Genomic DNA, 25,474 nt, shown 5'->3' with positions numbered 1-25,474 from the left:
AGGGGGAGATAAGATTGTGGGTCAGTTCCTCTGTTTTCCAGACTTCTTACATGGATTGTTTTGATGATAAGATTAAAAATTAAGGTGCAAAAAAGGGAATTTCTTTTCCAGTCATTTAGGTAAAAAGACCAAAAAAGAAACAAAAAAAGGATTAAGCTAGTTTGAAATTTCTCACTGAAGCTAGTTGGAATAATGGTAATGTTTATTGAGCACCCATACTAATTAGTCACTGTGCTAAATACTTTCTATTACATACAATACCACTATGAGACAGGTACGTTTTGTAAATGAGAAACAGAAGCTTAGAGAATTAAAATCAGTTGCTCAAGACCATACAGGTATTTCATGTTGGGAGTTAGGAGCAGGAGGTTTCATCTTGAAAGCCTATATCTTATCTACTATAGTTAAAATGAAAATAAATGTAATTTTTATTAACCACATATACTTTTTCTAAAATGAATATGCATTAGTGAAGAAACTAATCTAGAAAACATAGAAGAGTTGCTTAAATCAAATAAGTTAAATGTCTACTGTCTGGTAATAGATCTCCTAAATGTCTCCCATAACTACTGCTGAATAGCTTCCCAAGTAACTAAATCATTCAGTGTCCTGATATAGCTGTGAAATGATTTTTCAAGTGACTCTCTTAAAATAATACTATTTGCAAATGAAATATGCTGCCCTCTTACAGTTGTATAAATACCTTATTTCGTGATGTATTCACTGCCCTATTTCTGCTCAGTTTCCTCCTCTCCTCCCCCACTTCCTCTCTGCCTTAAGATCCTTTAAAACCAGTTCAGTTCCCCCTTTTCAAAGAATACCTACAAATATGCACCATCTACATCTACCCAACAGGACTTTAACATCAGTGACTATGTTCAATAGTTACAGGAGGATACAAAGCAAAAAATGAACTCAAGAAAAAAACAACAGCATTTCTGATGCACCTTCATCTTTAGATCTACTCGTTTACATATTCTAAACATTCTTATTTTCCTACTTCACACGTGGAATCCTGACTTTAACAACTAATACGCCAAAAAAAAAAAAAAGCCTGCCTTTTCTTAGTCTTTCTTTAAAAACAGTTGTTCCACAAATTTTTCCATAAATAAGGTATTGAAAAAATCAGCATACCAAAAAAAACCCCCAAAAAACCAAAAACCAATGCACTGTTATAAATATACCACATTTTTAGTAATACAAGTTTTAGTGATATAATTTAGTAACATAATTAGTTTATTCTGAATCATTTCTGGAACTTGTTCACAAATTGCTTTACAAGTAAATATAGTACATACAAATGCTAGTTACTTACCAGTGGATTAACATGTACTTTCATTCATTTACTCAACAAATATTTACTGAGTGCCCAAATGACTTTTTTTTTTATTTTTTAATTTCTGAATCAAGAGGAGTGATAAAGGCACGGGGGCTGAAGTTAAAAGGTCTTGGTTTGAAACCTGGCTCTTGTACTTACTAACTCAGAGACTAAGGGTGGTCAGTTAACCTCCAGGTTAGCATTTCACCTATCTACTTGATAGGAGAAAAAGTAACTACTCATAGGATCTTTGTTGATTATGCTTTAACTGATTATGCAAAACAGCACAGGGCCTAGTAGTAATAAGTGTTCAATTAATGATAACCGCAGTAAATATATTTTAATACTGAGGAAAGTAGTTGAAGGAGATGACCAATAAATGTTCTTTTTGTCTTTCTAGAAGGATGGAAATTTGTGAAACTTGATATTAAAGACACATTAAAAATAGAAATCTTAAGGTTATGGAAAAAAACTTCCACTTTTTAAAAAAAAAAAAAGATGTGTTTAAGTATGTAGGATGAAATAACAACAACAACAACAACAAAAATTAAGGTATGAAAGAAAAAGAGATGGATAAAGAAAATCCTGAAAGCTCCTGTGTGGGTGATAGGTGTATAGAGGTTCCTTATACTACTCTATTTTTGCAAAAATGCAATTTTTTATAACTATAATTGCAATCCCAGAACATGCCTAACACATTTCCTCATATTCAGAAGAGACTAGGATTTTAGCCTTGAGATCTGTTGAACTAATAATAGTACCTCCCTGCTCAATAATTCAGTACAGGTCAAGTTTTGTCAGACAATTCTACCTTTCACTATAAAGGTGAGTGGAGGGAATAAATGTATTAAAGCATTAAAAAATGCAAGCTCTTCTGCTGCTCATTAATATTACAATAGCAATAATGCACATTTTCCCATGCCTTCCAAAAATACAAAATTGCTTGTTCTTAAATTAAGCTTTTAAAAACAACTTGCACCTTCTACACTTTTGAAATTACAAGGGATATATGTCAATCATATTTCAATAAAGCTGGACAGGAGAGAGATATTACTAGAGAATCATAGGCACAGCCAAAGAAACCTAAAGATATGCAGAACAGAGTTGCTACTATCTTTAAAATTTGAGGGATATTATTATCAATTCACGTAAAGGTTTTAGGTGATGTTTATAGACTGCGTTTAGGTTTTATCACTGATTAACAATATAGCAAACAAGCAGAGGGAAAGAGGCAATTTTCTTAAGAGGCTTAAGAAGCTTAACCTACAGAGTCTATGCCACCTAAATTAAGCTGACTAAAACAACACAAAATTTCAAGTCACACTTCGCCTATCTCTGGGTAAGCAAGTAAACACTAGTAAAAAACAAACTAGAGCATTTAAGAAAGCAATCATGTTTGTGTAACCCTTAATTCCTAAAATAAACTGGTTGGCTCTATCAAACATATTCCTAATTCATAATTAATTCAAGTCTCAAATGAAGCATACTTGCCATCGGCAATCATTCAACGACAAAGCGCATGATTAATCACCCAAATACAGCATCTTTTTAAAGAATGCAAAGCCATCTGCAGTTTCCGCCTGGGTTTACACATTCACTAAGCACAGGCAGGCATCTTTAAAAACAACAACACAACAACAATAATTAGGAATAAACTACGATGGCCTGAGAGATTACATCTCTCCGCGCTTTTGTATACCCTGGAAATCAATAACGCTAAAGTCAAATTGTAACATTCCCCAACTTTGGTTTAACGCGAGCGGTGAACGCCGAGCATCCGCCCACTGGCCTCTCGTGACTCGGACTACTTTGACGCACCGGGATGCGGCTCACCTGACATTCCGAACCAGCCATTACCAAGAAAAGCCAATTCTGCGGGGGGGGGGGGGGGGGGAAGGGGGGGGTGCTCCCTTAGGGTGCCCCTAAGGGCCCCCTTCTGCCGGCACCCTGAAAGCGAGGGGCCACGCCACCCCCGGCCCTGAGCGGCGTCCGCACCTGCCAGGAGAGGCTGGGGGCCGGGGTTCGGCCGCATGGGAAGGGGCGGCCCAGCCCCGGCCCCTCGGCGTCCGCCCTGGCCCCGCCGCTGGGGCAGGAACCGGGACCGGAGGTTTCCGCCCGGCGCCGCCAAGCCCGCCAGGGGCCTAGCTCGGGCTCCCAAGGGCCCGTCCGCGGCGGCGGGGGCGCGCAACCGCCTTCCGGCCCGGCCCGCCGAGCCTCCCCGCGGCGAGCGCGGTGGCGCCCGCACCTGCCCCGCGCCCTGCCGCAGCCCCGGCCAGTCGCTTCACCCACCTGGCGCCCCCGCCGCGCCTCCCGTACGTCACAGCGCGACCCCGTGCCCCTCGGCACCCGCAGCGCGGGAGCGAGCGGACGCCGGGAGACCCTGCTCGGCAGTCGCCGCAGCCGCCCGGTTCGTCGCCAGGCCGCCGACAGCGAACCTGTTGCGCAGCGTGTCACGGCCGCTCGGGCTTCGCGGCGCCGCCTCAGCCCCACAACAACATGGCGGCCGCGGCCTCCGCAGGAAGCCGGGGGGCGGGGAGGTAGGCGACGGGCCGGGCGGCTGACGGCCCGCCCGCCAGCCCGCGGCCGGCACCGACTCCCCCACCGTCGGGAACCCGAAGTTGGCCCGCGCGCGGCTCCTCACCCCCAAGAGTCCCGGGGCACCGAACCCCGCGGGCCTGGTGCCAGAGTTCCGCTCTCCCCTCGGGGAGGCCCCGAAGCCCCGGGACCCGGCAGCCCTTCCTGGACCAGCGACGGCCCACCTGGCTCCTCCTCCCCGAGGTGACATGTTGAGGTTGGGTGGTGCGTTTCCTGCCTCTGCAGAACCCCCAGGGTTTCAGGGAAGGCCTAGCCGAGTCTGACACATGCCTGTTGCACCCCACATGGGGTGCTCTCCGGCGTCTTCTCCCTCTCTCGGCTTAATGCGCTGATCTGAGCTGGGATTCTCCTAGAATGGGAATCTGGGGCAGGAGAAGGAGGCTGTTCCTGCTCTTGTTTATGGGTCTGTTACAGCCCGCAGAAGAACTGACCATACCCAATGGTCATCCATTCAGCATTCCTCACTTCTCTGTAACACATGACAAAGGCCGACAAGGTAGGGAGGGACCTCCCCACCTGCCTCCACTTGGGAGAGCAACTACCCCGTATACTCTCATAAGCAGTAAGAAGACGTTCATCTCTGCCCAAACTCCACTACCTGCAGGTCTGAACATTCTTCCCCACGCTATAGTTGCCTGACAACTGAAGATCAGATTATCACCTTTTTCTCAACCCTTCTGGTCCCTGGTCTCCCCACAAAACACCAGACTTCAAGTTACTACCATATACCTTTGCCCTTAACACAGCATTCTTTCAAGAGAAAGGGTTTCTGTTAGCTGGGGTTAGAGGAGGAGTCACTGTTCCTATGGGTGTAACAAAATGGGGTTACAAGACCCAATAATTCTCTTGGCTTTTTGAGGCAGAGTGGGGCTGGTCCCAGATACAAAACTCATATCCCCCGCCCCACCCCAGGACTTAAGCAGATAAAGGAGAAATTTGTGCAGATCAAATGATCCCATGGCTTCATTACTTACCTGTTAGGGCAGGTGAAGATGGCAAGGCTGGCCTGAGAGGGATGGCTCCAAAGCTTAGGCCTATCTGGCCAACCAACCCATGTGAGGGACTTAGCAAACATCAGTGATGATAAACAGGCTTTTCCCGCTCTCACACTCGGTGTTTTTCCTAACTCTTCGGATTAGGACCTGACCAAGACCTGACAGACAGGTCCTGTGCTTCAGTGACATAGTGAGACCTGACTCCTTTGTGTTAGTCCAGGAAGTCTCTTATCTACTGGGGACCAGTCAATCTGCAAATAAGCCACCCAAGCTAAGGACAACACTCTTGAGCATATGGTCTCATTCTCATGGCAGACCTCACCAATTAATTGTGGTACTCCCTTTCAGAGCCCATATTTAAGGGTCTAAACCTCTGAACCCTTCTCAACATAATGCTCCAGAGACTTGGCCTAGTGTGAAACCTGTTTTTTTTTTTTTTAATTCTTGATAGGCAGATAGCCAGTCTCTATATCCCTCCCACCATTTGGTCAATGCCATTTGTGTTTTCTGGGTTCTGGACCTGGGGAAATTCACCGAGTCCTTTTTCTTTCTGAAGGAGGTGCTGAATCCATGGCTGGATAAAAATGAAGTTTGTAAAAAGGAATATTTATAAACAAATAAAAAATATTTCAACATCTCCCTAAAATAAGTAAAAAATTTAGCAACCTGTCATGGAAATTGGTGTCCTGTATACAACTGGGAACCTGTAGTATCCCGACTGCTAAAACATTATATCTCAGGGTTCCGTAAGGAATCTTGAAGCCAATTTGTCCATCCTATCCTACTCATTCAGTATTTATGATTTACATAGGTGACATATCCACCATCCTACTTCTTTGACATCCTCTTCTGCTCACAGATCATACCTTGGAACTGTATCTGTAATTTCTCTCCTTGGTATTTCCCAGATCCCACCACTCTTGTTTACCTGCAGCCTAATGGGTGATCAGATACTTGAAGGAACTAAGTCCTACCTTAGACATATAGGCATACCTGTTAAATCTAAAGAAGATTAGGAATTACTATAGTATGAGAAGGCTGAGAGGTCAAGAAGGGGACTAGGTATATTTTTCTTCCCCAACTTCTTCCACAATTTAGGATAGATTCTTGGGTCTATTCCTGGTAATCTAGCTTTTACCATGGGAGCATTTAATCTCAATCTGTTTTCCTTACCTGCACTGATTCTTCCCACCCCAACCATATATATGCTATGTTCTATCAATCTCTCTTTGTTTTAATTAATTAGATTCCATCCTTAACCCCATTCCTACTCAGTCTACCCTCAGAACAAACCCACAATGGTGGGAAGAGGCTATAATAGAGAACATAAGCAATTTCAGAGTCTAAGCATCCCATGAGATAAATAAATTATCTATCCTATAGAGTAGGAAGGCTATGAGAATCTAGAGCTCATATGTAATGCCTCCAGTAGTAGTAAATCTCCAAGACAATGCAATAAATAAATAATTTAGAACTTCCCTTATTGTTTCTTTCTTTTTTTTTTAATTAATGTTTATTTATTATTGAGAGACTGAGAGACACAGAGCGTGAGCAGGAGAGGGGTAGAGAGAGGAGGAGACACAGAATCTGAAGTAGGCTCCAGGCTCCGAGCTGTCAGCACAGAGGCTGATGTGGGGCTTGAACTCACAAACTGTGAGATCATGACCTGGGCCGAAGTCAGACGTTTAACTGACTGAGCCACCCAGGTGCCCCAAACTTCCCTTATTGTTTCTTGTAGCGCAGGTCTGTTGGGTACAAGTCTTCTTTGTTTTATCCAAAAATGTTATTTTACTTTCATATGAGAATTGTATGTCCCCTGAATATGGAATTCCAGATTGACAGGGTTTTTTTCTCTTTCAGCATTTTAAAGATGTTTTTCCATTCTCTTCTGGGCTTCTTGGTTTCCACTGAAAGTCAGGTGTTGATCAGATCATTTTCTCCTCTATGCAATATGCTATTTTCTCTTGCTGCTTTCAATGTTTGCTCTTTATCTTTGACTTTCAATAACTTAACCCTGATGTGCACCAGTGTTTTGTTTGTTTGCTTGTTCTGTGTGGCATTCATTTACAATCCTGTATCTACAAATTTCTGTCTTTAATCAATTAGGAAAAATCTTAGACATTATTTCTTTAAATTTTTTTTAATGTTTATTTATTTTTGAGAGAGAGAGAGAGAAAGCAAGAGAGCATGAGCAGGGGAGGGGCAGAGAGAGAGAGAGACACAGAATCTGAAGCAGACTCTTCACAGAATCTGCGCTGTCATCACACAGCCCAACATGGGGCTCAAACCCACAAACCTTGAGATCATGACCTGATCCAGAGTTGGGCACTTAACCGACTGAGCCACCCAGGCATCCCAGACATTATTTCTTCAAATACTTTTCTTCTGCCCCATTCTCTCTCTCATCTCCTTCTGGCATTACACGTATATTTGATTGTTTGCTATCATCTGGGTTCATATAGATGTAGCAGTATTAAACTACTATTGAACACCAGAAACACCTGCTCTACCTTCCTGATCGTTAGGGCATCTGAAGATAGGAGCATTGTGCAGTGGGAATCTAAAGCTGTGCCCCTTTTACCTTCTGTCTTTGGTGGGAGTAATCTGCCTCTATTGTTAGCAACTGAGCTTTTTAGCCAGGGTGTCTCTTTTATTCTGTAGGAAAAAAACCCTTAAAATGTCTCTATACTACTCTTGAACACACACACACACACACACACACAGATACAGACATACCCGCACACATTCTATCAGAATGATTCTATTTCTTCTGAGAAATAGCTGGAAAGTGAGGTTTGTCTCTTTTTTAGTCTCTTTTTTCTTTCAAAACCCACACAAAAGAATAGATGTGCTGACAGTCATTCTTTGTGCATATAGAACATAAAGTCAAAGTCAATCTGGGAAACCAAGCTGAGGCTGCCCTAGTATTTTGACCATAAGAGCAGTTGAAAAGCAGGTCAGGGATATGGGAAGTCAGGGTCCTGGAAAAGGCCTAGGGTTTCATCTGGTATGTATTTGCCGATTCATTAATTTGATATTTGTTTTCATTCAACAAATAGTTATTGAGAACCTATCATGTTTTAGCTACTGGAAACAAGGAGTTAGCAAGGAATTAGCAGTAGTGGAAGCAGCTGACCCAATTCAGAGGCATGGTTAATGGGCCAAACTGGTTCTTTTGCCCTGTTACCGGCTTGGTAACCTCCTGCATCCTATTTTGGAGCCCTGGCGTAGATGAGAAATATGGAAGAAGCGGAAATACGAATGATTTAAGGGGAAAGAGGAGGGAAGGGAAATTCCCGAGCACGCAGGAAGGAGTGTTCTCATTATTGGGCCGCTTGTGTCATGCAAAACTTGAGATGCTGGCTTAAGGCCTGATGGTACTGGAAGAGGTAGTACCAGGCATATTAGGGGGGAAGTCAGCCCAGACTTGGCTCTGGGCCAGCACAGCAGGGTGGAGCCAAAGGCCAGACTGGGGCAAGGCCCTAGAGCTCTGGACAGGACGTGCCCATTCATGACTGAAGCACTAGGGGCTTCCAGTCTGGCAGGTGTAGCTCAGGGAAAGGGAATCCAGCCTGTATTCAGAAGTCAGACGTGCTTCCTGTCTGGCACATTTGCCCAGCTGTCTGTTCAGTTCATTGCTGCCGTCTCCAGCACAAACCTGGAGCGAGTCCAGTTCCCTTCTTGTAATAACCTCACTAGTATTTATGTGGCATTTTGTACTTGATGGAGTAATTTTGTTATTTCATTTAATCCTCACAACAATTCTGGGAAGCAGGGTAAGGATCTGTTTGTGATCATCTAACCTTGGTTGGTATGAAAGGAAAGAGGTGAAATCAGGCCTCAGTCTTGTGTGGGTAGTTTTCCCATGCCCAGTTGTTGTGATTTTTCTTTTTTCCCTTTTAAATAGAGAAACAGGCTATGCTATTCTGGGTTCAGATAGCAACAATGTTTTTGTTTAAAACCTACAGTGGATCAGATCATTTTGTACTATGTGGCCCAGTCTAGCTGGACAAACATTTTTATTTCTAGAATTACCATTTTCTTCTTTCTAAGTAAGATAATATCTTGAGCCAATGAAATACAAGAAAGACAACTGCCCCTACACTGGCCCCCACCCCCACTCACAGGAGAGAGAGAGATGGAGTTCTGTATTTGCTGTGGTGCAAGGGTAGATCCCTGGCAAACGGGAGGCCACATTTTGTTCATTTAGATGATACCCTTATAACTTGCCCTGTCTTGATTTACCCCAAGAACAAGATGAACATCTAAAAATTAGGGCAATTAAATCACTGCCCAAAATGGTGTCAGCAACCTCAGCTTGGTTGCCATTCTCATCCACCCGAGGGCAGAATGACCAGAATTCTCCACCCAGAAGAACCTCTGCACTGGGACTCAGATGGAGATTAGGATTGGGTGCTTAGAGCTATTTGCCATTTCTTTTGTTTTCCCCTTTGTGTTGCATGTATCCAATAAATAGGCCTTGTTCTTTTTCGAGTACCTATAGTTTAAAAATGTTTAATTCGGTAGAATCACATAGGAGGGCAAAGAAGCACAAAAATAGACTTGCTCGCAAATTAATTGAACCTTAGAAGCCATTCCTCAACAGGTGGATGTTTGTGCCTTTTTAGCATAACTTGAGTGTCAAAAAAAGTACAGCATTTGAATGAAGTCATTCAGACATAAGTGATGAGAATGGCTACTATCCAGTTTTCCTAACATTTAACCACCACGACCATTGCTTGCCTAGAGTGCCTGGCACATATAAATATAAATACAAATATAGTCTCTAACAAAAGGTAACAGTGCATGCCCGGTATTATAAACCGCACTTCACAGGTGAAGAAACTATCATTTAGAGAAATTGGATCATTTTTCCACAATCACATATTTAGAAAGTGGAAGAGCTAGAATTTGAATCCTTATTTTTATAACTACCAAGACCATGGTCTTTCTACCCTACAATACTTCCTCTCACTGTATTACAGCATTAGCAGTTTCTCTGTATTAAATATACATGAGTAGGAAATTCCAAAGTAATTTATCTTGGAAGAACAGTTCCCCAAAATATGAAGATGCAAATAGTAGGTCAGGTTCCACTGTGCAGTCAGACACATGGTGTCATGCTCCTGGAGCATGTGATTCCTGCCACTGCAGTCAGGAATTCATGCCACAGTGCACTCCTCTTCTCTGTGTTGGCCATGGATTTGGAGGGTGTGACTTAGATGGTCTTATTCCTTATTTTCCTTTAAGAGTCTTTCATGTAAATATTTTTTAAGGAGAATCCCACCTGATCATTTGAAGAGGAGTAGAAGCAGTGGCCTTAAAGATGTACACTCAGTCTGGCCAGTGTGAGCCATAGCAGTTAATTAAATGAACATCTTGCCATTCGCGACCACCCACATTGACCCAAGGTAATTTAGTAAGGTCAGATTACTCAAAATACTTAGAAGAGCTTCATTACATTCCAAATAGACAGCTGAAGGAAAATAAAATCTTAATGTCTGTGTCTGATTTTCAATTCGGTGAAACGATCTGACTACAGAACATTTTTTTTCTTCTTTATTGAGGTATAACTTGCAGATCGTAAAGTATACACACTGTAAATGTGCCAATGCCTAGATTTTACATAAGTGAAACACAGTATGTACCTACCTGTGCCTGGCTTCTGCCCAATGTTATAGACAGTCCATTTGAAGCAACAGAATTTTTACCCCACTTTGAAATGCTTCCTACAATTCACTCATTTGTAGGAGGAGAAATTTTTTTAAAAGATTTCAGACGAGGGGCGCGTGGGTGGCTCAGCTGGTTGAGTGTCTTTTGGCTCAAGTCATGATCCCAGGGTTGTGGAATCCAGCTACCACATCAGGCTCTGTGCTGAGTGCAGAGCCTGCTTGAGATTCTCTCCCTCTATTTTCCTCTGCCCCTCTCCCCCATTTACATGTGCTTTCTCCCTCTCTTAGATAAATAAATAAATAAATAAATAAATAAATAGGTAGATAGATAGATTCCAGACTAAGTCACCTTTAAGAGATTGCCTATTATTTTCATTAAGAAGTAATTAGTGAAAATCTTTGTGTAAATGTTTTGCATCCATTCATCTCTCCATCTCTCATTTTGTTCTAAAAAATAATTGCAAGAGAATTGAAAACTCTTTGTTTTCAATTCTCTGTTCTGGAAAATGCCAGCATTGTGTTGGTATTTAAGAAAGTTGTTGACCAACCTCCCCATATCCAGCAATGTTTTTATTTTCTAAAATTCACTTTTTTCTTGAGAAAAAAAGGGGTTTTATTCCATTTTATTTTTATTTTCCAAACAGCATTATTTTAATAATTCTATAGTTTTGAAGTACAGGTAGATTCTAAATAATGCAGTTGCATCATAACAACAACTCAAACCTCTTTCATTTTCCTCCTAGGATTTGTGTATTTAAAAATATACTTATTATTTGACTGATTCATCGCATAATTTTCAGCTTTTCTTCACTTAAGGTAAAGTCATAAATACTTTTCCATGATAGCATATCTTCTGTATTTTCCACATTTATCTTTAGAAACTGCATACTTTCTCTTGACTAAAGTACTGTAATTTACTTAATGATTCTCCTGGTATTGGCTGATTTTAATTTTTCATTATTATAAATTACATTTTCTTTCTAAACACCTAAACGTATACAAAAAACATTTCACAATAAATGTTTTCATAGGTACCATTTTTCCTTCTTTTGGCGTTCATCGTTAAAATTAATTCTCAGAACTGTAATTGCTGCATTAAAATAATTATTGATAGTTTCTATAAGACTATTATTAATTTACCGTCATATCAGCGTAGGAGTGTACCAGTTCCACTACACCCTCCTCAAAATGATATTTCATCTACATTTAAAAATTGTAATTACGAGGAAAAATAATTTTTCAATTTAACTTGTTTTTCTTAGGTCATTATGATCTAACTTGATGGTCAACATTTTTATACTTTTATGAATTAATAAAAAGTAATCTTTCGGGGCGCCTGGGTGGCTCAGTCGGTTGGGCGTCTGCCTTCCGCTCAGGTCATGATCTCGCAGTCCGTGAGTTCGAGCCCTGCGTCGGGCTCTGTGCTGACAGCTCAGAGCCTGGAGCCTGTTTCGGATTCTGTGCCTCCCTCTCTCTCTGACCTTCCCCTGTTCATGCTCTCTCTCTCTCTCTGTCTCAAAAATAAATAAACGTTAAAAAAATTAAAAAAAAAAAGTAATCTTTCTTCTGTGAATTATTCACATTCTCTGTTCATTTACATATTATGGTATTCCAATTTTACCAATTCATATACAGTAAATTCTTTTAAAACATTGAGATATAATGGGCATATAACCTTGTATACAAACACATACAAACTCGATATTTGCATGTGTTGCCAAATGATCACCACAATAAGTCTTGTTAGCAACTGTCACCACACATAGTTACAATTTTTTTTTCTTGTGATAAGAACAAAGATTTACTGTCTAAGCAAATCTAAAAAAAGATTTCATAGATAAGTGAGATCATAGTGGTATTTATCTTTCTCTGTCTGACTTATTTAACTTAGCATAATGACCTCAGGGTCCATCCATGTTGCCACAAATGGCAAGATATCATTCTTTTTATAGATGAATAATATTCCATTGTATATAAACATATTTATACCACATTTTTAAATTTATTCATCCATTTATGGATACTTAAAAAATTTTTTTTAATGTTTATTTTTGAGAGACAGAGAGAGACAGAGCATGAGTCGGGGAGGAGCAGAGAGAGAGGGAGACACAGAATCCAAAGCAGGCTCCAGGCCCTGAGCTGTCAGCACAGAGCCCGACACGGGGCTTCAACCCATGGACCGTGAGATCATGACCTGAGCCTAAGTTGGCGCTTAACCAACTGAGCCACCCAGGTGCCCCCATTTATGGACACTTTGATTGTTTCTATGTCTTGGCTATTATAAATGTTTATATTTATTTTGAGAGAGTGAGGGAGCATGCACATGTGCGCTCCAGTGAACAGGGGAGGGGCAGAGAGAGGGGGAGAGAATCCCAAGCAGATTGCACGCTGAGAGCACAGAGCCCAACGTGGGCCTTGATCTCACGAAGATGAGATCATGACCTGAGTGGATATCAAGAGTTGGACACTTAACCAACTGAGGCACCCAGGTGCCCCTATATCTTGGCTATTATAAATTATGCTGTAATGAACATGGGGGTGATATATCTTTTTGAGTTAACATTTTCATTTTCTATGAATAAATACCCAGAAGTAGAAATGCTGGATCATATGGCAGTTCTATTTTTAATTTTTTGGGGAACCTCCATTCTGTTTTCCATAGTGGCTGCACCAGTTTACATTCCACCAACAATACACAAGGATTCCCTTTTCTCTACGTCCTTGCCAATACTGGTCATTTCTTCTTAATAATTCCCATTCTAACAGATGTGAGGTGGTGTCTCATTGGTTTGCATTTCCCTGATTATTGGTGTGTTGAACATCTTTTCATGTACCTGTCGGCCCTCAGTATGTCGTCTTTGGAAAAATGACTGTTCATATCCTCTGTTCATTTTTTAATTTGATTTTTTTCTTTTAAAAAAAAAATTTTTTTAACGTTTATTTATTTTTGAGACAGAGAGAGACAGAGCATGAACGGGGGAGGGTCACAGAGAGAGGGAGACACAGAATCTGAAACAGGCTCCAGGCTCTGAGCGGTCAGCACAGAGCCCGACGTGGGGCTCGAACCCACGGACCATGAGATCATGACCTGAGCTGAAGTCGGACACTTAACCGACCGAGCCACCCAGGCGCCCCTAATTGGATTTTTTTCTATTGAGTTATATGAATAATTCATATATTTTGGATATTAACTCCTAGTTAGATCCATAATTTGCAATTTTTCCTCCCATTCATTATGTTGCCTTTTCATTTTGTTGATGGTTTCCTTTGCTATGTAGAAGCTTTTTAGTTTGATGTAGTCCCACCTGTTTATTTTTGCTTTTGTTCCCTTTGCTTTTGGTGTCAAATCCAAAAAAATCATTACCAAGAGCAATGTCAAGGAGCTTACTGTCAATGTTGTCTTCTCAGAGTTTAGGTCTTACATTCAGGTCTTTAATCCATTTTATGTTAATTTTTGTGTATGGTGTAAAAAAGCGATCCAGTTTTATTCTTTTGCATTTGGCTGTCCAGTTTTCCCAGCACCACTGACTGAAAAGGCTGTCCTTTCCCCATTGTATATTCTTGGCTCCTTTGTCATTAAATTAATTGACCATATATGTGTGGGTTTATATCAGGGCTCTCTGTTATGTTCCATTGATCTATGGGTCTGTTTTTATGCCAGTACCATATTGTTTTGATTACTATAGCTTTGTAGTATAGTTTGAAATCAGGCATTGTGATGCCTCCAGCTTTGTTCTTTCTCAAGGTTGCTTTGGCTATTTGGGTTTTTTAATATTTTGTGGTGCCATATAAATTTTAGGTTTGTTTGTTTTATTTCTATGAAAAATGCCATTGGAATTTTGATAAAGATTGCATTGAATCTGTAGATTGGTTTGGGTAGAATGGATTGTTTAACAATATTAATTCTTTCAATCCATGAGGATAGAATATATTTCCATTTATTTGTGTCTCCTTCAGTGTAGGTCTTTCATCTTCTTGGTTAAGTTTTGTTTTGTTTTTTTTCAGTATAAGAAAACACAAACAGATGCTTTAGTTATAAAGCTTACATAAAACTTAGGAATTTTGCTTTCATTATTTTTTTCCACTGAGAACTTATATTTGGGACCTTCTTGGTTAAGTTTATTCCTAGGTATTTAATTCATTTTTGATGCAATTGTAAATAGGATCATTTTCTTAATGTCTGTTTCTGATAGTTCCTCATTAGCATATAGAAACACAGCAGATTTTTGTATATTGATTTTGTATCCTGCAACTTTACCTAATCCATTTACTCTAAAAGTTTTTTGGTGGAGTCTTTAGGTTTTCCGATATAATATGTCATCTGCAAATAGTGACAGTTTTACTTCTTCCTTTCCAGTTTGGATGCCTTTTATTTCTTCTTCTTACGTGATTGCTCTGACCAGGACTTCCAATGTTATGTTGAGCAAACGTGAGAGTAAACGTCCTTGTCTTGTTCCGTAGACAATGTTGCTGTGGGCTTGTCACATAAAGCCTTTATTATGTTGACGTACATTCCCTCTATACCCACTTTGTTGAGAGTTTTTATCATAAATGAATGTTGAATTTTGTATAATGCTTTTCTACATCTGTTGAGATGATCATATGATTTTTCTCTTTCATTTTGCTATCGTGGTGTATCATATTGATTGATTTGTGAATGTTGAGCCATCCCTGCTTTCTGGAATAAATCTCACTTGATCATGGTATGTCATCCTTTTAATCTATTATTGAATTTGGTTTGCTAGTATTTTGTTGAGGATTTTTTGCATCTGTGTTCAAAATATTGGGCTATAATTTTCTTTTCTTGTGGTGTCCTTCTCTGGTTTTAGTTTCAAGGCAATACCAGCCTTGGAAAATGAATTTGGAAATGTTTCCTCCTCTTATTATTAATATTTTTTTGAAGAGTTTGAGAAGGATTAATTCTTCTTTAAATGTATAGTAGAATTCACCAGTGAAGACATCTGATCCTAAACTTTAGTTTGTTGGGAGGTTTTTAACTACTGATTCTATCTCCTTACTAGTAGTAATCAATCTATTCAGATTTTCTATTCCTTCATGATTCAGTTTTGGTAGGTTTTGTGTTTCTAAGATTTATCCATTTCTTCTTTTTAAAAAATGTTTCTTAATGTTTATTTTTTGAGAGAGAGAGAGAGAATTCAAGCAGGGCAAGGACAGAGTGAGGGGGACTTAGGATCCAAAGCGGGCTCTACATTGACAGCAGCGAGCCTGATGTGGGGCTCAAACCCACAAACTGCAAGATCATGACCTGAGCCAAAGTCAGACTTTCAACCGACTGAGCCACCCAGGTGCCCCTCTCCATTTCTTCCGTGTTGCCAAATTTGTTGGCATAACTGTTGAGAGTAGTCTCATGTCCTTTGTATTTCTGTGGTATCAGTTGTAATGTCTCCTCTTCCATTTATTTTATTTCATTCTAATTTTATTTATTTGAGTGTTCTCTCTTCTTTTCTTGGTGAATGTAGCTAAAGGTTTTTCAATTTATCTTTCCAAAGAACCAGCTCTTAGTTTCATTTACCTTTTCTTTATTTTATTATTTTTTATTTTAGAAAGAGAGAGAGTGTGAGTGGGGGAAAGGGGGCATAGGCAGAGAGAGAGAGAGAGGGAGGGAGAGAGGGTGAGGGAGAGAGAGAGAGAATTTTAAGCAGGCGCTATGCTCAGCATGGAGCTTGATGCAAGGCTTGATCCCACAACCCTGAGATCATGACCTTAGCCGAAAGCAAGAGTCAGCTGCTCAACCAACTGAGCCACCCAAGCACCCCTCATTTACCTTTTCTATTGTCTTTTTACTACTTATTTCTGCTCTGATCTTTGTTATTTCCCACTTTCTACTAACTTTGGGCTTCATGTTGTCTTCTTTTTCTAGTTCTTTGAGGTGCAAATATTATAGATCTAGCAACCTAAAATAAGGTTGGATCTTTCAGTTCCAATTCCAAATTGCTTGGGATGAAACTCTGATGGTCCAACTTAGGAACACTTCTGTTCCGATCAACTGCAGTCTGGGAGATAGAATCAAAGTGTGTAAACATGTCTGACTGGATCTACTCTTGTGATTTTGGCATTTAATGTCTGGAGGAAAAAAGGAAAGGAGGAACAATATAAACCTGACAGATATGACAAAAGATTTCTCCTGTAATATTTTTGTCAGGCAGACATTGGCACTGATGGCAATTTTCTTATGAAAGAAAAAAAATAAATATCAAAATGTCTCTGCAATATGCTAAGAGTCTTTGGGACTTTTGTTATGGTGGCCACGATATATTTTAGTTTTTTCAGATGCTTAAGGAGAAGCTGTTTGATTTATCATTTGGGACAAGAGAGAGTAACTGAAATTATATTACAACTCTAGCATTCTCTTTTTAAGTTCAGTGTTCTTTCCCAGAGCAGTGACTGTGACACTGTTAGAAGTTAAAACAAAAAATATAAAGTTCTAGGGGTGCCTGGGTTGCTCAATCTGTTAATTGTCTGACTCTTGACTTTGGCTCAGGTAGTGATCTCATGGTTTGCAGGATCGAGCCCTACATCGGGCTTCTTGCTGGCAGTGCAGAGCCTGTTTGGGATTTTCTCTCTACCCCTTCCCGTCCCACTCCCCCTCCCCCTGCTCTCTCTCTCAAAATAAATAAATATATACATGTATACAAACAATAAAATAAAAATAAAATTCTATCCTCCAACCAACAAATTTTAGTTAGAATTATGGTAACTTCTGGGCACCTGAGTTGGTTGAGCATCCAACTCTTGATTTTGGCTCAGGTCATGATCTCAGGGTCATGGGATCAAGCCCTGCACCGGGCTCCATGCTGAGCATGGAGCCTACTTGAGATTCTCTCTCTCTCCCTTTGCCCCTCTCCCCAGCTAATGCTCTCTCTCTTTTTCTCTAAGAAAGAAAGAAAGAGTGAAAGAAAGAAAAGAAAGAAAGGAAGGAAGGAAGGAAGAAAGAAAAGTTATGGTAACTTCTTAGGGATTTACAAAAATGTCCTTGAACTTTGTGTCCTTCAAATTTAGCCTTGCTTTTAATTTGATGTAGTGCACAGTCTGAATTGATTTGGTTTGTCATTCATATAGTAAGTCTCAGCACAGGGAGCAGGTTTTGACATGTACTAGAAGCTCACACTGAACTCTCAATACTTAGAAAATAATAATTAATGGTTAGGTACTGGGTATTTGGCCCAAAACTCTAATTAACTTTAAGAGCTATTTTGGTGTATGATGAAAGTGAGATGTGAAAAACTTTTCATGGCTTCTTAGAAGCAGTCAGGAATGTATCCACTGGCTGAGAAATGTTGAAATTTGGAATACATAAATATAGTTGCTTGATGAATGTGAACATCAGGTGGTTCTCATGTTAGGAGTTGTAAAAACATTTATACTAGAATAAATGTCATCAAGATTGGATTAAGAGTTTAGAGACCCTGAAATTAAAGTACCCATGTGTGAAATTAAAACAAAACACCAGTATACACTAAACTTTAAAATCAGGAGGTCCAATTCTATGATTTGTTTATCTTGTCATTTTGCGTGGTGATTATTGCAATGCTTTTTTTTTTTAACTCTTGAATATTGAAGTATTTCCAAATAATTGTGTGTGTGTGTACCCGCACATGCATGCATGAATACAGTGTGTGCATGTTTGCACACATGCAGATATGCATGATCAAGGCATGCCTTTGCTTCAAGTACACTAAGATATGCTTAGTCTGCTTTTTGGATAATCCACAGTGGCTACACCATGTTCTTCAGAACTCGGAACATTAAGTGGATTGTATGGATTTTGGTTCCAATTACAGAAAATTTGAATAGATAAGTTGGCAAGCAAGGACACTACACCAAGGGGCAACTCCTTTACGACTCCTCAAAAGACAGCTGTGCCTGGTGTCTTCTACCCAATGTGGTAGGGGCTTAGATTCATATTGGAGCATAAGAATTTTGCTCCGATATGATCCTGATTGAGGAGCAAGTGAGCAGCTGGTGAAGGCCTTTTCGTGTGATGGTTCCTAACTTCTTCAACAAAAACTCTTTTCATTATTTCCCCTCCTGATTTGAAATATCTTTTAAAAATGCATTTAATATTTAAAAGTTTGTTGTATGTAAATGCATATTAAAATGCCCTTTACAAGAGGCGCCTGGGTGTCTCGGTTGGTTGAGTGTCCGACTTTGGCTCAGGTCATGATCTCACAGGTCGTGGGTTTGAGCCCCACCTCGGGTTCTGTGCTGATAGCTCAGAGCCTGGAGCCTGCTTCAGATTCTGTGTCTCCTTCTCTTTCTGCCCCTCCCCCACTCACGCTTTGTCTCACTCACTGTTTCTCAAAAATAAATGTAAAAAAATAATAAAAAAAATAAAATGCCCTTTATGAAAGGAAATTAAGAAAATAAGAATCTTCAGACTTAAACTGTCAGAATACAACATTGCATAAGAAAAAATAGTTAGAAATTACTTTAAAGAAATGGAATGGCTCCGGTTCTGAACAATATGACTGTAGATGTTAAGGGTGCAATCTGAAGGAAACGGAGGTTTGTTAGTCTGGGGAGATTTTTATTAAAGGAGAATCTCTGAGATAATATTTCGCAGTGCCCATCCATCTACTATTGTCCTAGGAAGAGAGAATCTCAGACTTGTCTTTATAGTTCATGGCAAGGCCATGTTTATTGAGAAGGTTACTGCCTGCCTGAGTCAGTTCCCATTAAACTTTCCAGTTACTGCCTGCCCCTACTTTGATTCCAGGCCTAGCAAGCAGCATTCTAATCACAGTCTGGTTCCCTATGTCACCACACAAGGAAAAACTGTGCTGGTCATGCTTGGAGTGCTGTTCTGGCCTATGTGACTGTGATCATTCTCAGCACAAATTAATACATCATCCTAGTTTGTTCATCAGTGAATTTGAATCATGAGAGATGATCACAGATGGGCTGACAAATGGGATTTCAGAGCCAACAAGGCCGAGAGCCAAGGAACTTCACCAAGGAATGTGGCCTTTAGACTCTTGGAGGGCCAAGAGTGTGTCCAATTCATCTCTATCCCCAGCTTGCAGCACAGGGCCTGGGACCCAGCAGAAACTCAGTGCTCACTTATCTAGGCTAGACATTCATTAATATTAAAGCCCATTTTATAATTGCAATCTCATTTTATAGTTACTCAAAAGCATATGTTCATCAATGAGAGACTTACACAATACTTTTAAGAAGTTACCTAGGTAATATACATTTTTAAGAAAATTATAAAATATAAATAAAAAGAAAAAGTAGTTATCCACATTTCAATTACTTAGAGAAAACCATTGTTAAGTTTTTGGTACATACCCTTTGAGACTTTTTTAATGCATAAAATATCATATATATATATATATATATATATATATATGGATACGTATATGGATACATATATGGATATATACATATGTATATGTGTATATGTATCCATATACGTATCCATATATATATATATATATATGTTTTACAAAGTGCAAAATACCATTAAGCAGTTTTGTAGCTTATAGGCTTTCTACAACTTAATATCATGTGACATGATAGGAGCTTAGGGCTATTCTATAACCCACAGGATTCTTAGCAACTAATTGGTATACCAGATGCAGCTTTTCTGGTCAGCTCCACCATGCTTTTCAGTCCCAACTATTGTCCCTCCACACCTAAGCTCTAGCTTCTCCCTGACTTCCTGCCTTCCTTCCTTCCTTCCTGCCTGCCTGCCTTCCTGGTCTTGAAGTTCCTTCAGGGAACCTCTGAGTAGGTTGTATGATTGCCAGACAAAATGCAGGATGCTCTGTTAAATTCAAATACTAAACAATGAATATTGCATGAGCCAATAGTGTAAAAAATTATTCTTTCTCTGAAATTCAAGTTTAACTGCATATCTTGTATTTTTATTTGCTAAATCCGACTGTCTTCCCTGGGTACTCTTTAATACCATCTGCCCTAAATCTAGTAAAATTCCTCAAAGTGTCTGATATTTATTTGTATGTTTCTCTTCTGTATCGTCAGTGCTGATACAGAATTTTTCTTACTCTATATTTCTTTGGCCATTTTGCGGGGGGAAGGGAGTGTATGAAATAGGGAAAGGAATCAACCATGTCTTCTCAAGCTGCCATCTTTTTTCCAGAATTATGAAAGTTTTATGGAAACAACAACAGCAACAACAACAACAATAGCAACAACAACAACAACAGTGAATTTGAAGGCTATGAAGTAGGAGATCATTCATGGCATATCATTTGGAAAAAATAGGTTACAATGCATGTGTACGATCCCATTTCAATTTAGAATATTCTACTTCAAAATGATAGAAATAATTTTTAAATGAGATTCTAAACCCAGACCTCAATTAAACTTCTGGTTATGCCTTTCCACCAGTTTTACCTTGGAGTGGTTATATATAGTCTTTCTGAGTCTTTTCCTCATCTTTAAGGGGACATATAATCTCTTTTGTAAGTTTATTTCAAGTGATAAGGTAACAAGTATATTGCCTGGCACACTATAGGCCTTCTCTACTTCTCCACTGAATGGAAGAGCACATACAGAACTGTCTTAATGATTGGATTATTCTATAGTTCATTCAATTTTTGTTTTTTATGACACATTCTAGGGAGTCTTAGATTAAGTTTGGGAATATGATTCAATCTATTTTCTAGGTCTATAAAGATAAAGGGGCTTTGGTATTTAGATATGTATTTTCTAAATCAGATTGGATGTTCACATGTAGTATATGTATTTTCTATATATTCAGTTATATATCATCAAGGTTAGTTGTGTGTGTAAAAGAGAGATTTTGGATTTTGGATTCCCAAATACTCCACCAGCCATCCAGATGGACAGGACACCCCACTAGATCTCTGAGAAAAAATGCCTGAATAGAGGATAAGGACATTATTTACTCTTTTATAGGCTGGGAATTTGGTCCAATTGCTATTCTAAGTTTCTGTTAAGCCAGGCAGGACTTCAAGATCCAAGGCTAAGTAAAAAACAGGCCTTACAGGTCCTTTGCCCTCGGGGGCCATACTTTAATCTTATCCTGGGAAGGGCAAGGAAAAGGATGGAAAAGGAAACCTAGGAGAAAAAGGACCCTTTCTCCCTAAACCCCAACAAAGACTCTCTCCTTGACCAAGCTTTAGTTGGATTCCTCTGTGCCCTCTTCCTGACTGGACCTCAACTTTGGCCTCCCTCTCAAGGCCCCTTGCCTGGTCTGCACAGCCCAGTTTTAGCAAGAATCCCACAAAGTCAGTTGAGAGAGAATCCCCCACCTGTGATATCTGATCAGCCTCTATATCTGATCAAGTTCTTCATTCCCCACCTTTGAGTCTTAAGTCCTTGGCCTGCCTTAGAATCCTGCTAAGTCAGTTTAGCACGAAACCCCTTACTCTTGGTGTCTTCTCTAGTAATTTTCCAACCAGTGACCCATTCACTCTGTTCATTGGCCATCGATACCCACTTGTCCTTATCATATTCAGAGTTCAGCCTGATGTTTCCCCCCATTTGATAGTATTGATACTATTACAACATTCGTGAATAAAGTCTTTCTTACCATTTTAACAAGGGTCAGAATAATTTTTCATTTTTTCTCACATTTATTGAGATATAATTGGCATAAAACATTGTGTAGATTTAAGGTATACAATGTGATGCTTCTTAAATTTTTTTTTTCAACATTTATTTATTTTTGGGACAGAGAGAGACAGAGCATGAACAGGGGAGGGGCAGAGAGAGAGGGAGACACAGAATCGGAAACAGGCTCCAGGCTCTGAGCCATCAGCCCAGAGCCCGACGCGGGGCTCGAACTCACGGACCGCGGATCGTGACCTGGCTGAAGTCGGACGCTTAACCGACTGCACCACCCAGGCGCCCCCAATGTGATGCTTCTTATACACATTTATATTGTGAAATGAATAACATCTCACATGGTACTTTTTTTTTTGGTGTGCTGAGAACTTTTAAGATTTATTCTCTTAGCAACTTTGAAGTCTACAATATTTTTAGAATAATTTTTTCTTTAACAACTGTGGCAAATCCAGCCTGGGCTACCTCAGAAAACCACTTTTTTTTTTTTTTTAAGATGCAAAGATTTAAAGAGGAGCCAGAAAGAAAAGACATTCCATGTGTAATGAAATGCTTTTAACCTTTAGCTCCTACTATATTTTGCTCCACCTTAGCAATAAAGCCCCCCAAAGACCTTGACCCTGTGTTAAATTTTTCCTTGCTAGGGAATGGGGTTTGTGTGTGGAAATCCTTGGGCTCCCTCTAGTGGTTAGAATGAGCATCCAGCACTGACTGGTAAATCACCTGCGTGTGGCGGGGGGGGGGCGGGGGGGGGCGCTGTTGTTGTTGCTGGTGTTTTTGGTGTTAAAGTAAGGAAACTTAGAGTGTTGCTTTCCCTCTCCAGGGAGCTTAGCAGAGTATCAGAAATGTCCTGTCTGTACCATCATGCAGCTGATTCTTTAACCCTTTCTAGCTCTCCCCTTGGGACTCATGAAGTGGATAGGTAGTTCAGCCCTTTTACAAAGGTTCCTTTGATGTTCTATCCAGGGAGCCAGAGTTAGGTAAAGACAGTCTCTCAAATGTAGCCCAACTGTTTTTCCAAGTGTGCTCTGTGGACCACGTGCACGAAAATATGCTAGAGTGTTTCTTTAAAATGAAGATTTCTGGGTCCCGCCCCAAACCTCTGAATCATAATTTTCAGGGGGTGGGATGGGGGTGGTGAGGCAATTCTTGTGCACAATATTGAAAACCAGTGCTATATGCTTCTTGAGAAGGCGTTTCTCCACTTGATGTCTCATTTAGTTATGGCACTTGATGCTGTAATCAGACTCCTCAGACAAAGTTACATTCACAATGAGCACACTATAATAATGTAGCATGCCAGCCTTTCCCTCTGAAAACAGAACACAGTATACACCCTTCCCTTATTTAACCCCTGAATCTAAATCCTCAATTACATAGAAAACGCTTTCCTTCTCCCTTAAAAAAAATCTTACTCTGTTTAGTCTTTAAAAAAAAATTTTAATGTTTATTTATTTTGAGAGAGAGAGAGAGAGAGAGACCGATCATGAGCAGGGGAGGGGCAGAGAGAGAGGGAGACACAGAATCCGAAGCAGGCTCCAGGCTCTGAGCCGTCAGCATAGAGCCTGATACGGGGCACGAACCCACGAGACAGATCATGGCCTGAGCTGAAGTCGGACGCTCAACTGAGCCACCCAGGTGCTCCATTCAGTCTTAATAGAGGGGTCTTATTTACTCCTTCAGCTACTCCAAAGTTGGGTTAATTTAGCCCAAGTCTCTCAAATATCCTCACCTTTCCATAGTTCTAGGGAGCCATGAGAAACAGGCATTTTGCACCAAATTTAGAAAACCTGACCAAGTGTGCATCAATATGATTGCCCAAGATCTAAGCATAATTTCTCTTTGGAAGCATGTTTAAAATGCACATTCATAGGCCTTATTCCCAAATTTTCTGGTTTGCTAGGAATCTACTTTTTATCAAGCGTCCTAAGGTGGCTCTGATGCAGGTGATCCTCAGAACACATTTTAAGAAACTTTGCCTTGTATGCCAGAGTTTCCCAAGCAGATATATTCTTAGAATATTTTACAACCAAGCCCCTTATAAATCGTATAAACTACAGTTGTAAGCAAATATTTAATGTTAATCTGCAGAAAGGAAGTAGACTTGAGATAATAAATAGTGGCATAGAAGCTATAATTTCACAGTTTTTTTTTGTCTATTTTCCATAGCTTTAACCTTTATTGTGGTAAACTATACATAACGTAAAATTTGCCACTTTAATCATTTTAAGTATAAAATTCAGTGGCATGAATTATTCTCACAATGTCGTGTAGTTACCACCACTATCTATTTTCCGAACTTTTTATTGCCTCCAACAAAAACTCTGTATTCATTAAGCAGTAATTCCTTGTTCTCCCCATTCCCCCAGCCCCTAGTAATTTTTTAAGTAGGCTCTACACCCAATATGGGACTTGAACTCATGACCCTGAAATCAAGAGGCACATGCCCTACTGACTGAGCCAGCCAGGCATCCTATCACTTGGTAATTTCTAACCTACTTTCTGTCTCTATGAATTTGTTTATTCTAGATATTTCATGTAGGTTGCATCAATCATTTTTCCTTTGTGTCTGGCTTATTTCATTTAGTATGTTTTCAAAGTTCCTCCGTATTGCAGCATGTATCAGAACGTCATTCTTTTTTTGGCTAAATAATATTACTTTGTGTGTATATACCACAATTTGTTTATCCTTTTGTCTATTGATGGATATGTAGGTTGTGTCTGCCTGTTGACTATTGTGAATAATGCTACAGTGGACACTGGCATACAACTATTTGTTTGAGTTCCTGTTTTCAGTTCTTTTGGGTGTATCCCTTAAGGTGGAATTGCAGGGTCATACAGTAAATCTGTGTTTAACTTTTTTAAGGCCACCAAACTGGTTTCCACAACTGGACCATTTTGCATTCCCACCAGCAATGTTTCAACTTCTCCACAACATTGCCGACACTTGTTATTTTCTCTTTTTTTGATAGTTGCCAACCTAAAGGATGTGAGATGGTATCTCATCGTAGTTTTGGTTTGCATTATCCTTTTTTAAAAATTTAAATCCAAGTTAGTTAACATATACTGTATTAATAATTTCAGGAATAGAATTTAGTGATTCATCACTTGATAAAACACCCAGTGCTCATCCCAACAAGTGTCCTCCTTAATGCCCCTTGCCCATTTAGTCTTTCCTCCCACCCAACACCCTGCCAGCAACCCAGTTTGTTCTCTGTGTTTAAGAGGCTCTTATAATTTGTCTCCCTCTCTGTTTTTATATTATTTTTGCTTCTCTTCTCTTATGTTCATCTGTTTTGTATCCTAAATTCCACATG

The 25,474-nt window shown here is 39.9% G+C and overlaps 2 protein-coding genes across 16 annotated transcripts in view; one reads left to right on the top strand and one right to left on the bottom strand.

Annotated features, from left to right (window-relative positions):
- Positions 1 to 4,156, bottom strand: part of ITSN2 (intersectin 2) — a 147,316-nt gene extending 143,160 nt beyond the window's left edge. For 9 of the 15 annotated variants that reach the window (XR_008289646.1, XR_008289647.1, XR_008289648.1 and 6 more), the window contains exon 1: positions 3,608 to 3,747. The gene's annotated coding sequence lies outside the window, so the exon portion shown is untranslated. Of the gene's footprint in view, positions 1 to 3,151; positions 3,277 to 3,607; positions 3,748 to 3,959 lie in introns of those variants that run through there. The other 6 variants (XM_027033302.2, XM_053201173.1, XM_053201172.1 and 3 more) reach the window with 5 other exon arrangements.
- Positions 266 to 25,474, top strand: part of LOC106986807 (translation initiation factor IF-2-like) — a 44,238-nt gene continuing 19,029 nt past the window's right edge. Inside the window, exons 1-3 of the mRNA XM_027077736.2 lie at positions 266 to 274; positions 3,273 to 4,096; positions 14,938 to 15,009. Coding sequence (XP_026933537.1) covers positions 266 to 274; positions 3,273 to 4,096; positions 14,938 to 15,009 — 905 coding nt within the window. The remainder of the gene's footprint in view (positions 275 to 3,272; positions 4,097 to 14,937; positions 15,010 to 25,474) is intronic.

The sequence above is a fragment of the Acinonyx jubatus genome, chromosome A3 (assembly GCF_027475565.1).
Source record: "Acinonyx jubatus isolate Ajub_Pintada_27869175 chromosome A3, VMU_Ajub_asm_v1.0, whole genome shotgun sequence".
NCBI classification, from domain to species: Eukaryota; Metazoa; Chordata; class Mammalia; order Carnivora; family Felidae; genus Acinonyx; species Acinonyx jubatus.
This window is presented reverse-complemented; position numbering and strand designations above follow the sequence as displayed.